Source organism: Phytophthora cinnamomi (assembly GCF_018691715.1).
Source record: "Phytophthora cinnamomi strain GKB4 chromosome Unknown Contig17, whole genome shotgun sequence".
In the NCBI taxonomy this organism is placed as follows: Eukaryota; Oomycota; class Peronosporomycetes; order Peronosporales; family Peronosporaceae; genus Phytophthora; species Phytophthora cinnamomi.
In genome coordinates, this window is record NW_027150950.1 from 1588251 (window position 1) to 1600810 (window position 12560).

At 53.3% G+C, this 12560-nt stretch overlaps 1 protein-coding gene across 1 annotated transcript; it reads left to right on the forward strand.

Annotated features, from left to right (window-relative positions):
• Nucleotides 1–430: 430 nt before the first annotated feature.
• IUM83_04829 (Retrovirus-related Gag-Pol polyprotein) lies at nucleotides 431–3340 on the forward strand (the record flags this gene model as incomplete). The annotated part of the gene is made up of 1 exon (XM_067928927.1): nucleotides 431–3340. The coding sequence occupies one exon, from the start codon at nucleotides 431–433 to the stop codon at nucleotides 3338–3340; it is 2910 nt and encodes a 969-aa protein (XP_067796117.1).
• Nucleotides 3341–12560: the final 9220 nt, after the last annotated feature.

The following is a 12560-nucleotide window of genomic DNA, read 5'->3' on the forward strand; positions in this document are numbered from 1 at the left end:
AGCGTGTCCCGACCTAAAGAAGGTTAAGGCTGCAGTAAAACGCCAAGGTCAAGCTCATAGCGCTACTACAACGACCGTCGAAACTGCCCAAACCATCAGCAATAATGCGGAAGAAGGTCACTTATGGCTTGCAGCCTCGAGCAACCCAAATGGCCGGTCGCCCCCGGCTCCCGAGTGGATTCTCGACTCGGGTGCAACGCACCACCTCTGCACCGACCGAAGCCTGCTATTCGGTGTGGAGCCTGCGAAATTGGCTATCAAGGTCGCGAACTCTGAAACAATTGTGTCTTCCCTCAAGGGGAGCTGTCTTCTCCAGACTATGGTCGGCTCGATTAAACGCAGCATCCTACTTACGAATGTATACTACTGTGAGCAAGTCGGACGAAACCTACTATCGCTGTCGCAGCTCCGATCCCGAGGACTCCGGTTCATGTTTGCGGAGTCGTGTACATTCCTCTCGCCGGATGGGACCGTCGTCGGTGAAGCCATCGAACGAGGAGGTCTCTGGGTCGTTAATGCAACTACGATGGGCGCTCCCGGCTCTGACGCGCAGGCTCTCTTTGTAAATGTGAAGAAGAACTCGCTGCAGCAGTGGCACGAGAGGCTCGGCCACGTGAACTTCCAGGACCTGTTGCGGATGGTGAACAACAATCTGGCCAATGGCGTCGAGCTCGCAAACAAGAAGATCACGTTTTGCATGGCCTGCGCGGAAGGGAAACAGTCTCGAAACGCGCAGCCCACCCAGGACACCTCAAACTCGGCTCCTACGGATGAACCTGGCGCGGTGATATGCATGGACCTGAAGGTGGACTTGAAGCCCGACCGCAACGGTAATCGTCACGTACTAACCATCGTGGATCATGCGTCTAACTACAACCAAGTCTTCCTGCTGCACACAAAGGACGAAACATTCGACAAATTTTTAATCTTTGCAAATGAGTTCCAGCGGCAGTACGACCTCAAGATCAAGGTCCTACGTACCGATGGCGGGGGAGAGTTCCTGAACACGCCGTTTCAGGAATATGCCGCTCGGAATGGGATCCGGCTGCAGAACACGCACCCGGACACGTCCGCATCCAACGGGAAAGCTGAGCGCTTCCACAGGACTGTGATGAACTCCGCACGTGCCATGCTCTGGGCGTCGTCACTACCTCAGCGGTACTGGGGAGATGCTGTACTCTACGCCGCCTACATCCGCAACAGGGTCCCAACCAGAGCAAACGCCGACTACAAGTCTCCAATCGATGTGCTGACAGGTAAACACCCCCGTGTCTCTCATATTCTCAAGTTTGGGTCTAAGTGCACCGTATTCGTGCCCCGCAAGACCGACCGCAGTCTGCAGAAACGTGCTGAAAAGGCTATTGTGCTCGGCATCTCGACCACCCAAAAAGGCTACAGGCTCCTGCTCCCAAGAACCAAGCGGTTCATCACCAGCCCTGACGTCCAAAACATTGACAAACTGGACATACAGGACCCTCTTACAGCAGAGGTACTCCGTGAGCTTCATGACGAGCACTCCGACGCAAGCGCCACCAACACTGACACTCCAGCCCGAGCTACAGAGCAAGAAGGCACGCTAGAATGCAACGACCAGAATGAAGAAGATGAAGAAGCCGGAGTTCCTGACGATTTTGGACGGCCAATCCCCGCTGGAGTCCTCCGACGCGTCTTTGGAAGACGCGAGTACAGTGAACCCACTGACTTTGAGCTACCACAGTCATTTATTGACGCCTTTGCGGGACCTGCGTACGCCATGATGACCATCAAAGCAGCGGACCATGAAAAAGAACCCCAGTCGGTGGCAGAAGCAAAGAGGAGCAAGCACTGGGCCGAGTGGAAAGCTGCCATGGACAAGGAGCTTGCTGAGCTGGACGCCAATGGCACCTGGGAGCTGGTCGAAGCACCCGACGGAGCCAACATTGTCACGTCCAAATGGGTTTACAAGATGAAATTCAGCAGCAACGGCGAGCTAGAGCGGTTCAAAGCCCGCTTGGTGGCACGCGGATTCACCCAGAGGTACGGCATCGACTTCGAGTCCACCTTCTCGCCGGTTTTAAAGATTTCCAGCTTACGGTTCATTGTGATGCTAGCTGCGATCTGGAAAGTCAAGCTCCGCCAAGGTGATGTCCCGAACGCGTACTTAAAGTCAGACCTGGACAAGCCGATCTACCTCAAGCCACCTACTGGAACAACTGATACCAACGACCATCGCGTGTGGCTACTCCTAAAAGGGCTCTACGGCTTGAAGCAGAGCGGCAAGCTGTGGAACGACCTTATCGACTCGTTCTTACAAGCGCAGGGCTTCCAGAGATCCCGCATGGACCCGTGCCTTTACTTCCTCCGGCAACACGGCGCACTCTGTGTTTTGGGGCTCTACGTGGATGACATCCTTATTGTGAGTCAAAACCCAACGCTATCTGATCAAGTGATGACTAAACTCACCGAGCGATTTGATATCAAGGACCTCGGCGACGCTCAAAAGTGCCTCGGGATCTGGATTGGTTACACTACGGATGGGATCACTATTCACCAGCAGCAGACTACGCTGGATCTGCTCGCCAAAAAGGGTATGGACCAGTGCAAAGCGGCCTCAACTCCTATGGAAGTCAACCATCGCTTCTTCGAGGAGAATGGGGACCCGTTCCACGACACCACACTTTACCGTGAAGCGATTGGCAGCCTGCTATGGATATCAAATTGCACGCGTCCCGACATCGCTACCGCGACCAACTGCCTCTCTCGCTTTATTTCGTGCCCAACACTGGTACACTGGAACGGGGTAAAGAGGATTCTCCGGTATCTGAAAGGTACGGCCGACGTCGGGCTGTTTTACAAGTTTGGGAATGGCATCGCAACAAAACTACAGCCGATCATCTATTCTGACGCGAACTGGGCCGGTGATTCGTCGAGCGCAAAGTCAACGAGCGGCTCAGTGCTCCAGATCAACGGCATGACCATATCGTGGTCGTCGCGGAAGCAAACTACCGTGGCCTTGTCAACTATGGAGGCTGAATACGTCGCTGCGTGCTCTGCTGTCCAGGACTGCATCGGAACCCACCAACTTCTCCAAGAGCTCGGGTTGATGCAGCTAACTGATGCAATTCTACTTCGCGTGGATAACCAGTCAGCAATAAAATCGATGGAGAACGCAGTCACCACTCAACGCACCCGCCACTTACAGATCAAGTATCACTTCATCCGGGACGCAATCGCCAACAAGAAAATTCAAGTGGAATATTGCCCCACTCAGCAGCAGCTTGCCGATATTTTTACGAAAGCCACCGATCGCACCATTTTCGGACGAATGTGCAGCATGCTCCGCCTCACAAGTCATGCTTGAGGGGGAGTGTTGCAACATCAAATTCGTGCAAGCATTACTCCGGCGATATGTGGCCCGCGAGAGCGACAGACTCACACACGCGGGGAAATCATCTACCGCACATGCTCATGTGACGAGGTCCGAGCCAATTCTTGGCCAGGACCCATCAGTCAGAGGCCCAAACCCTACCACGTACCGGCCACATGTCACTTGGAACGTGGATATTTCTTGATCCAAGTCTGGTTTTTGTACATACTTCAAGTTGTGCTGGCTACATCTGGAAACTGAGCTCTGCGAACGTTGAGTTGCGGCGACCCCAGATCCCCAGGTCTAAGATTTGAATTCGGTCTGGAGTCTGAGGTCTGAGAATCGCTCTAGAGGCCACAGATCTGAGGTTCCAGGCCTTGGATCGGGCTCTGGGTGACGAATTGAGCCCTGGCCTTCTGGGTCTGTGATTTGAAGTCCCATGGTTGCTTAAGTCTCAGACCTCAGGTCTCAGATTGGTGATCTCACAGTTTGGAATGCCCGGAGTTCTGAGACCTGAGAGTGGTGGCAAAAGTCTGAGACTTGGTGATTTGGAGTTCGGTCTGAGGTTTGCCTGTGGACCAGACCATGAGATGCGCAGTCTGGGGTCTGGGAAGAAGGCGTGGCGTGCGGCGTCTGATTTCATCTCGGCTTTGGGGTGCCACGACTGAGATATGGAGTCAACATCGTAATTTTGCCCCCAGCTCAGATTCCCAGACTCAGAGTCCCAGAAGTTGAACCAAAACTGAGACTCGTCAAATTGGTTGGACAGCCGGGGTATGGAATCAACATCGTAATTTTGCCCCCAGCTCAGATTCCCGGCCTCAGAGTCCCAGAATTCGAGCCAGAATTGAGACATGTCAAATCGGTTGGACAGCCGGGGTATGGAATCAACATCGTATTTTTGCCCCCAGCTCAGGTTTTCAGCCCGGCAGTCCCTCAACTTGTGCCAAAACTGAGACACGGTGATTGTGGGCGCAAGTTGGTGTCTGGATGCACGATGTTCGTGAGGATAAGTGGCAACTGGTGAAAGACAGCTGACGCTCCAAGCCTAGGACGTGACTAAAAGCCTACGGCGTGCCTGCAGGGCCTGAAGTGCGACTTCGTGGTCTCGCCTATGAAGTGGGTACACAGCGATGGCTACATTGCCGGTCTGGGAGCTGCGGTAGTTGCTCTTTGGAGTTGGCGGTTGCCGCTTGGAAGGTCACTCTGAAGGGTCGCCCCGTTGTGGCTTTTCGGCCCCTGGTGTCGGGCACACAAGATTCGGCCTGACCAGTCGCCTATGGATTTGGGCCAACGGGAGCCGCAGAATCTTGGCGTCATCCTGATTACACACTGATTTGTACCCAGAGTAATCAGTGTAATCAGGTGATGACAGACCAAGTCCGCCCAATCCCGGCCACAAGATCCTGGCGTAATCAGGATATCACTGATTTGCACCCAGGTGTAATCAGTGTAATCAAGTGATGACTGACACAGACAGGCCAATGGAAGGGCCGACGCGCATTCACGGGCGCCGCCAAGCCAGTAGCTTAGTGGGTGTCTCACCCTTGTTCAAGGTGTACCCAGGAGATGTTTGCACCCTTACTTGATAGGCCCTTTGTATGTGCATGTGCATGATAATAATCAGAGTTTGTTTTGCCCCGAAGACCGCAAGCTGCGGAGTTCGTCTTGTGCCGACGGGCGTGTTGCTACACAGGGACCAAGTCCCTGGCCCCGGCGGCGCGCGCAAGGTCAAGTGGAGTCGCTACGAGTGTTCTACGGTCAAGCTCAGCTAACTCCAAATAAATTCAAGTTCAACAACCAAGCCTTTTCGTGTTTCGGCCCGGTTTGCCTTCGTTGTTGTATTTCCACACGCGGGACATTGGTTTTGCTGGTTTTCGTGCTGGTTGGCTGGTTTCCTGGCGGTGCTTCATATTTTCGGGCGGAAGGTGCTCCGCTCTGAGGTTTCGGCAGAGCAACACCTGGGATAGTGGTTTCTGGGGTTGCTAGTGGTATCCGTGTGGCGCGAATAGTCTGGGATAGTGATTCCCAGCTTCGCTGTGTCGCCTACATCAAGGCGTGGTGCGCGGAAGTCCCAGGGTGCAGAGCGAGAACCCTGGATCAAGGCAGGATCAGACCGAGCCAACTCTCGGGGCCACTCTGGTCTGAGGGGCGAGTGAAGACCGTTGTGCGGCTCTCAGTCTGAGCCGCCGGAGGAAGTGTCGTGACTGGAAGCGACTCGAAGCCGGAGTCGCTGAGCAAGGAGGAGGCTGTTAAGGCCCAGAGTCCAAGGGCCTGAGAAGAGAAGTGGACTAAGTGTGTGTGGAGTGAACGTGTTTATATTCAAGAAAACGGGGCACAGCGGACTCAGCACGTGCGTACAAGGGCCTTCCAAGCAAGGAGCAAGCTTCGTCTGGGGGCAGCTGGTGTGGCCGACGCAAGTCTGGACCCACAGCGTAGCCTTAGGACGAACCAAGTCAAGGGATTGCAAGAGTGAGGAACACACGCCTCACCCAGCTTGGGATCTGAGATCTAATCTCAGATTCTGAGTTGAGTGGTCTGAGATCGAGGTCTAGCCGCGAGGCTATTCCCTGATTTTGGAGCCCGCATCGCCACAGCTGGTGCGCGTGCCCGGATCAGGAAACGACTTTGGTGACGGACGTGTGCAAGTCATGTCGACTGCTCCCGACTCGAAAGTTTCCAAGACAAGTGGTGAGATGTCTGAGTCTTCGCTTCGGCGAAGTATCAGAGTTGCTGGTTTGCCGGCTGAAGTGATGACGGAAAATGCTGGGACGCCCAGGTCCAGGAAGTCGGAAAGGGTCCCAGAAAGTGATGATCTGAGCGTATCTGCTGAGGAAGAAGCTGAGATGAGTGCTGAACCTGAAGCTGCGCCCAAAACTGAGGATGCCGAGCCGCCGCCCAGCTCGCCTGTGAAGAAGCAAGCTAAGACTGGTCGAGATTCGGATCCAAGACAAGATGTTCCGAGAAATGATGGTCCGAGTCTGGGATTACCACCAGCGAGTCACAGTTCGACACATCGAGGAAGTTTTTCAGCTGAGATGACCACTGCTCAAGCGCCGAGTCTCAGCCCAGAGCCAACTACTGAGAGTAATCCCAGTATCCAAGCCGAGGGTGGTGCGCTCAGCCTTTTGGGTAAGCGCGAGCTACATCTGAGAACGAAAAGTGTTTCTGGGGCTGGGACGACCCCTACAAGGCTGAGTTATGCGCCTGGTGTCACACTTCCCAGCTATGCAAGTGGTGGCGGTGCTTGGTCAAGTACTCTGTGGCCTGAGCAGAGAACCACTCGCAGATTGCAAGGTGTGCCTGAGGGTGAAGCTGAGACTTGGGCTCTAGCCCCACTCCCAGAAATGATTGACGAAGAAATGCTGAGCTATGCGCGATCCCAGTTTGAGATGTGGATGGGAGTCCCAGCTGAGACTGTTCACCCGGTCGACATCGCGTACAACCCGTGTCACGGTGGTTACGACCTGTGGGGATTCATCAAAGCTGCTGAGTCGACCGGTCGACACTTGTTTTCTGTGACCCGGTCGCCTGCCGCTAGGTGGCTGAACGTGTTTCGAGCTGAGCGACGTCGACTCCCAGTCATCTCAGACCTGAGAGCTGTGAAAGTTTCGCTGAAATTGCTTCCACCGATTGCCTGCGTGGCGCTGTTGCAGACTATGCTCTGGGAAGCTGGGTATGAATTTGTGAACCGAGTCCCAGCTTGGCCCAGCTTGGATGAAGTGTCTGGGGTCCCAGATTCTCGGGTCCGAGTTGAGATCGAGCGAATCGCTCATTTCCTCGGCATTGAGCTGGCGACTTGGAAATCTGTGGTTGGTACTACAGCATACTATGTTCGACAAACCTCAGATTCTCTTCAGACCCAGTCTGCTGCTCAGGGATCTGAGACCCAACTCGGATTCCCAATTGATCGAGATGGAGATGTGGCTATGGGTGAGGATGCCCAGCTTTTCCTTGGCCCAGAAGTGGTAATGCGTCTTCAGCTGACTGGTCTTCGGCCGAGAAGCCCAGCTTCGAGCTTGGATGAAGAACCAATTCGCAAGAAACCCCAGCTGAGCCATGAACCGGCTGAGATTCCGCTGCCCTCGTCGCGCTCAGATCCTTCGATCCCCTCAACATCTCTGCTATCCTGGCACGGGTCTGGGAGTGATTCGGATGCTATGCGAAGTGCAAGATCGGGCACAGTTCCAAGTGTGGTTGGTGCAAAAGCTGGTTCTGATGCCTCCATGGCTGGGAATGACCAAGGGACGGACCTGTCTGGATTAAGTTCCTCGGGATCGTCTCTGATGTCTTTCTCAGATTATGGTGTTGGAGCTGGAACGTTTGGACCCACTTCAGGTGCAACGGTGATGATGGGATCTGTGACCTCAGCCGCGCGGAGTAATTTCCCAGCTGTAATGGTCTCAGTTACACCCCAGACTACTTCAGCCTCAGCTCGGTCTGAGACTGGGACGGCCAGGGACGTGAACCCCTCGCAAGTGCCATTGCCTGGCACACCAGAATCTGAGAAGGACGCTCTCAGCGGCATGAATGATGCGGAACCTCAGAGAACTGTGACCCCATCTGTGAAGCCGACCTGGGAAATTCGTCAGACCCCGCAATATGTTTTTCCGAAAATTTCTCAGCCTCCTGTGACTGACACTGAACTGGAGAGTGTGTATCAACGCGAGATAGCCCGAGTCCGAGCTGAGGCGGAAGCCAGAATTGCTGCGGCTCAGGCAAGACGAGCTGAGCTCGAGGCTGAGCTGAGAACTTTACTTGTGAAGCAAGGAGCCGAGACGATTGATCACCGCTCTCAGCAGTACATTCCCCAAACAAGTTTAAACTCAGCTCCCAGATCTCAGAAGTCAGAGCAACAACTTCAGTTGGAAGCACTCGAACGGTTGGCCAAGCAGAGGGCTGAGGAGGAGTCTCAGAAACGCAAGGAAGACGAAACCCGAGCTCGGTATCTCTTGGGTGTGCAACAAAGTCTCAGAGAAGCTGAGGATCGAGCTCGGCAGGCTGAGCGGAAGAGAGCTGAGGAAGCTGAAGCGAGCCGCATTCGAGCCGAATACGAATCTGAGCTGAGAATGATGAATGAGAAATATGCCCAAGCTCAGATCGACCACAAGAAGGCAGTGGCGATCCAAGAAGAGAAAATCCGCCGCTTCCAAGCGGCTCAAGACCAACTTCGCCAAACTGCTGTTTCTCGATCTCAGCCTGAGACCCCAGCTCAGATTATCCCAGCCATCCCGGTTACATCTCAGACTCCTGGAGACTCTGTGACGGCCCAGCTTGCTCAGCTGACGAGTATTGTGCAACAATTGGTAAAAGCCAGTCAAAGCAAGCCAAGTTCAGCTGGGAAAGCCCAGGCTTCAACCAGGACCAAGACTTCTGAGACCAAATCTGAGACCAGGTCTGAGATGAAGTCAGGCTCAGCGTCTCGCCGAAGTCAGAAATCTCGGACGTCGCCGCCAGAAGGCCCAGATGATAGCGGATCTGAGTCAGACGATTCCAGCTCAAGTGACTCTTCTCAGGATGAGCTCGAAAATCAGTTTGGAGCTGTGGCCCAGTCCAAGAGTGCTGATCCCAGCTCTGGGACTCGAGTGGTAGTCCAAGCGATGATTCCCCATGATGCTCTGGAAAAGTTCAATGAATATGCACCCCTGGAGGACCGAGTCAACTGGTGGGAGCGTTTCATGTACTATGCTACCATGGCACCCTGGGATGAACGAACTCGGATTGTCCAGCTTCGTATGAGACTCTCAGGTTCTCTGAAAGACTGGTGTACTCAGCTCTCAGATGATGTCCGCTCAGACTGGAAACAGCTTTCACACGTTTTCAAGAAGGAATGGTGCCGAAGCATTGGTTCCAAGGCTGAGCGGTACTACGAGATGAGGATCCGAGACCGAGAGACCCCCAGAATGTTCTTCTACCGCCTCAACCGTGCTGCAAAGAAGGCCAACATCGCTTATCTGAAGCCAACCCCAGACCGTGAAGCGCATATTAGGCGCTTCATCAAAGCTGTGGGTGATTCTCGGCTGAGAACCACTCTGCAAGGTCAGAAGTTTGACACGCTGAGCGAGTTGGAGGAGACTTTGAAACGTATTGAAGCTCTGCAGCGAGATGAAAGCCGGGATGCTCAGCAAAAGCGAAGCCCATCCCAGACTGTGCAGTTTGGCAGGTTTAAGCCTCAGCAACGACGAGCTGACGGCCGGGCGTTCTTGGCTGATGGAGGAAATTTCGACTCAGATCTGAGACGACATGTCCATTTCAAGGATGACTCGGAGATTCCCTCAGATAATAAAGCTGAGACCGAAACTGAGACCGGAGCTGAGAATCTAAGCCCCAAAGAGGCACAGATGTCCGGGAAGGAGATCACAGAACCATCTGAGCTAAGCTGTACAACAGCCCTGCTGGATGAGGAGATTTACCGAGTTGCTGAGAAATTGGCTTGGAAGCCCAGATCCCAGCCCAGAAGCGATGAGTACCAGCATGCTGAGACTTGTGGAGAATGCGGCAGCAGCCGCCATACTACGGAGAAATGCTGGAGCAAGCTCATCTGTGGACGTTGTCACGAAGAGGGTCACCCGACTCAGTTCTGTCGACGCCAACCATGTTCCAAGTGCGGCGAATACCATCGCCGGGGTTTATGCGACATGTGGTCGGCTCTAAAAGCAGTACAGGATGTCATCCGTGCTGGGGTTCCATCGAGGGCCTCGCTCCTGAGGTAGTCCAAGCTCTATTGGATGGCCCGGAGTCTGGGATGCCGTTAAACCACTAGGCTCGCTGGTCTGGGAACCAGTGCGTGACGAGCCGAAGTCCCAAGCATGCTGCGCATATGCATATGTGGGCTCTGCCCTTCCATGTTGGCGCAGTAATAACCCCAAATGTATGTCTTCATCTGAGCAAGGATGTGTCTATTCCGTTGGAGCTGACCTCGAAGACCCAGACTCTGAGGCTGAGCTTGAGAACCATCTCGAGTTTGCCCTAGTCCCAGGTCAGAGATATGGCTGGTGGAGCAATCACACTTTACTTGGTGAAAAACGGGCGGTGGCAAAGGTGCATGGAGCGATTTTCGATCACAGATTACAGATTATGTTGGATTCTGGGGCTACTACGAGTTTTATGAGCTTAGACCTTGCACGCAGGTTAAGGCTCAAGCTCAGACGTGGTTACAGACTCAAAGTAACTGGGGTCGGGGACGTTCCCACTTATGTTTCAGCTCAAGCTAAGATCAAGTTGACGCTCGGAACTCGGGTTGTTTACATCATGGATATCTGGGTTGGTAATGTTGGAGAAGGTGTCGACTGTCTTCTGGGAATGGACTTCATGATTGCTGCTGGGGTTCGCCTCTGTGCACGCGAAGGCATGGTTCAACTCCCAGATGAGGAAAGTCTTTTCTTAGTTGGAGGACCTGAGGTGGATCATATTGGTTTGGAAATCGGAGTCAGAATGTTGGAGACCGCCTGGCTACAACCAGGAGAATCTGTGATTCGCCCTATGAAGTATGACCGTGCCGACCCTCAGAAAGTCCAGGAATGGGCTGGGAGGGGCAAGCAATGGGTGACACAATTCATCTATGGAGCTGGGCGGAAACCGAAAGCAGTCAAGATTGTCAATGTCTCAGACCGGTTGACCCCAGTATATCAACACACTGTGGTTGCTTGTTTGGTGGAGAAGGATTACCTGCCACATGGAGACTTTTTTGTGCGGCCGCGATCTCGGAAGTATCGAGAATGGGCACAGTTGATTTTTTGAAGCTGAGCCCTCTGAGGATTTTCTGAGGCGAGAAGAGGAAGCTGAGAAACTTCGGGAGTTGAACGAACCCCCTGCCGTTGAGAAGCATTCTTATCCTTGGCCTAAGAAGATCCTAACGAACCCGAGATTTGCGCGAAAATCTGAGCCAGAGACCTCTGAGAATGCTGATCAGGAACTGAAGAGAGTTTTTTCGAGACAATCGGAGACTTTTGTGAGCAACCCCAGATCTCAGTTGGACGAGACGTTTTCTCGATGTCTGAGAATGGAGGCTGAAATAGATGAAGAAGCTACGGTGTTTTATCACGAAGGAAGCGCGCTGCTGAGCGATCTCCGAGATCAACTAGCGGCTCTCCCTGAACTGAAGGACTTGAACCCCAAAGCGGACCTGAACTCAGCTGACATCGGCGAAGTTGGTGAAACTACACCTGAGATGGACTCCCAGATCCGGGAGATCTTGGAAAGACATCACGCAAGTTTTCTGGGAGATGGGAATGCAGTCCCAGCCCCTGCGCGATGTGTTGTCTGTGACTTAGATGTTGGTGACGCCAAGCCTATAGCTCAGCGCTCGAGATCGATTCCTCCGCATCTGTTGCCGAAGGTGTACGATCTTCTCAAGAAGTTACTGGAAACTGGACTGATCGAGACTTCACACTCAGATTGGGCATCACCCATTGTCATTGTGATGAAGAAGAATGGAGTTGATATTCGACTTTGCATTGACTACAGACTGGTGAACCAGCTGATCAAGCTAATGCATTACCCTCTGCCTTTGATCGATGACTTATTGATCGGGTTTGAGAGTGCGATGTGGTTTCTCAGCTTGGACATGGCTAGTGGATTCTGGGCTGTGCCTATGACGATCAGGGCTAAGCTCATATCAGCTTTTATTTGCCCGTTAGGCCATTACCAGTGGACCCGCATGCCGTTTGGACTGAAAAATGCCCCGCTGATCTACCAACAAATGCTGGACAACTGTCTGTGGGGGTTTGTCCGCCTCCCAGCCTCGGAAGAGGCTCAGGTGGACCCAGATGTGTTGAGGTTTCTGGGGATTGAGCCAAAGGGCTCAGATGGAGTTGAGAATGAATTGCCGGTGTTGTGTGCAGAGCTGACGGTGTTTCGGAGAAACATACCAGCCCCTCCTCAGCTGAACCCAGTTCTGGGACGAAGTTCGTACATCGATGACATCGCCTATGGTGCTGAAACCTGGGATCAACTGTGTATCGACCTGAATCGATTGTTGTACCGACTGCGATACTGGGGAATTTCTGTGAGCCTACCTAAGAATGAATTCGGTTAAAAGACGATCTCGTATTTGTCCCACGAAATTGGGGCTGAGGGGATCCGAGCTAAGCCGAAGATCGCCAAGGGAGTCCGAGATTTGCCGTTCCCGTCGACTTTAAAGGGAGTTCAGTCTTTTCTGGGAAGTCTCAATTACTACAATAAGTTTATTGAAGACCTCCCAGTTGTAGCCTCT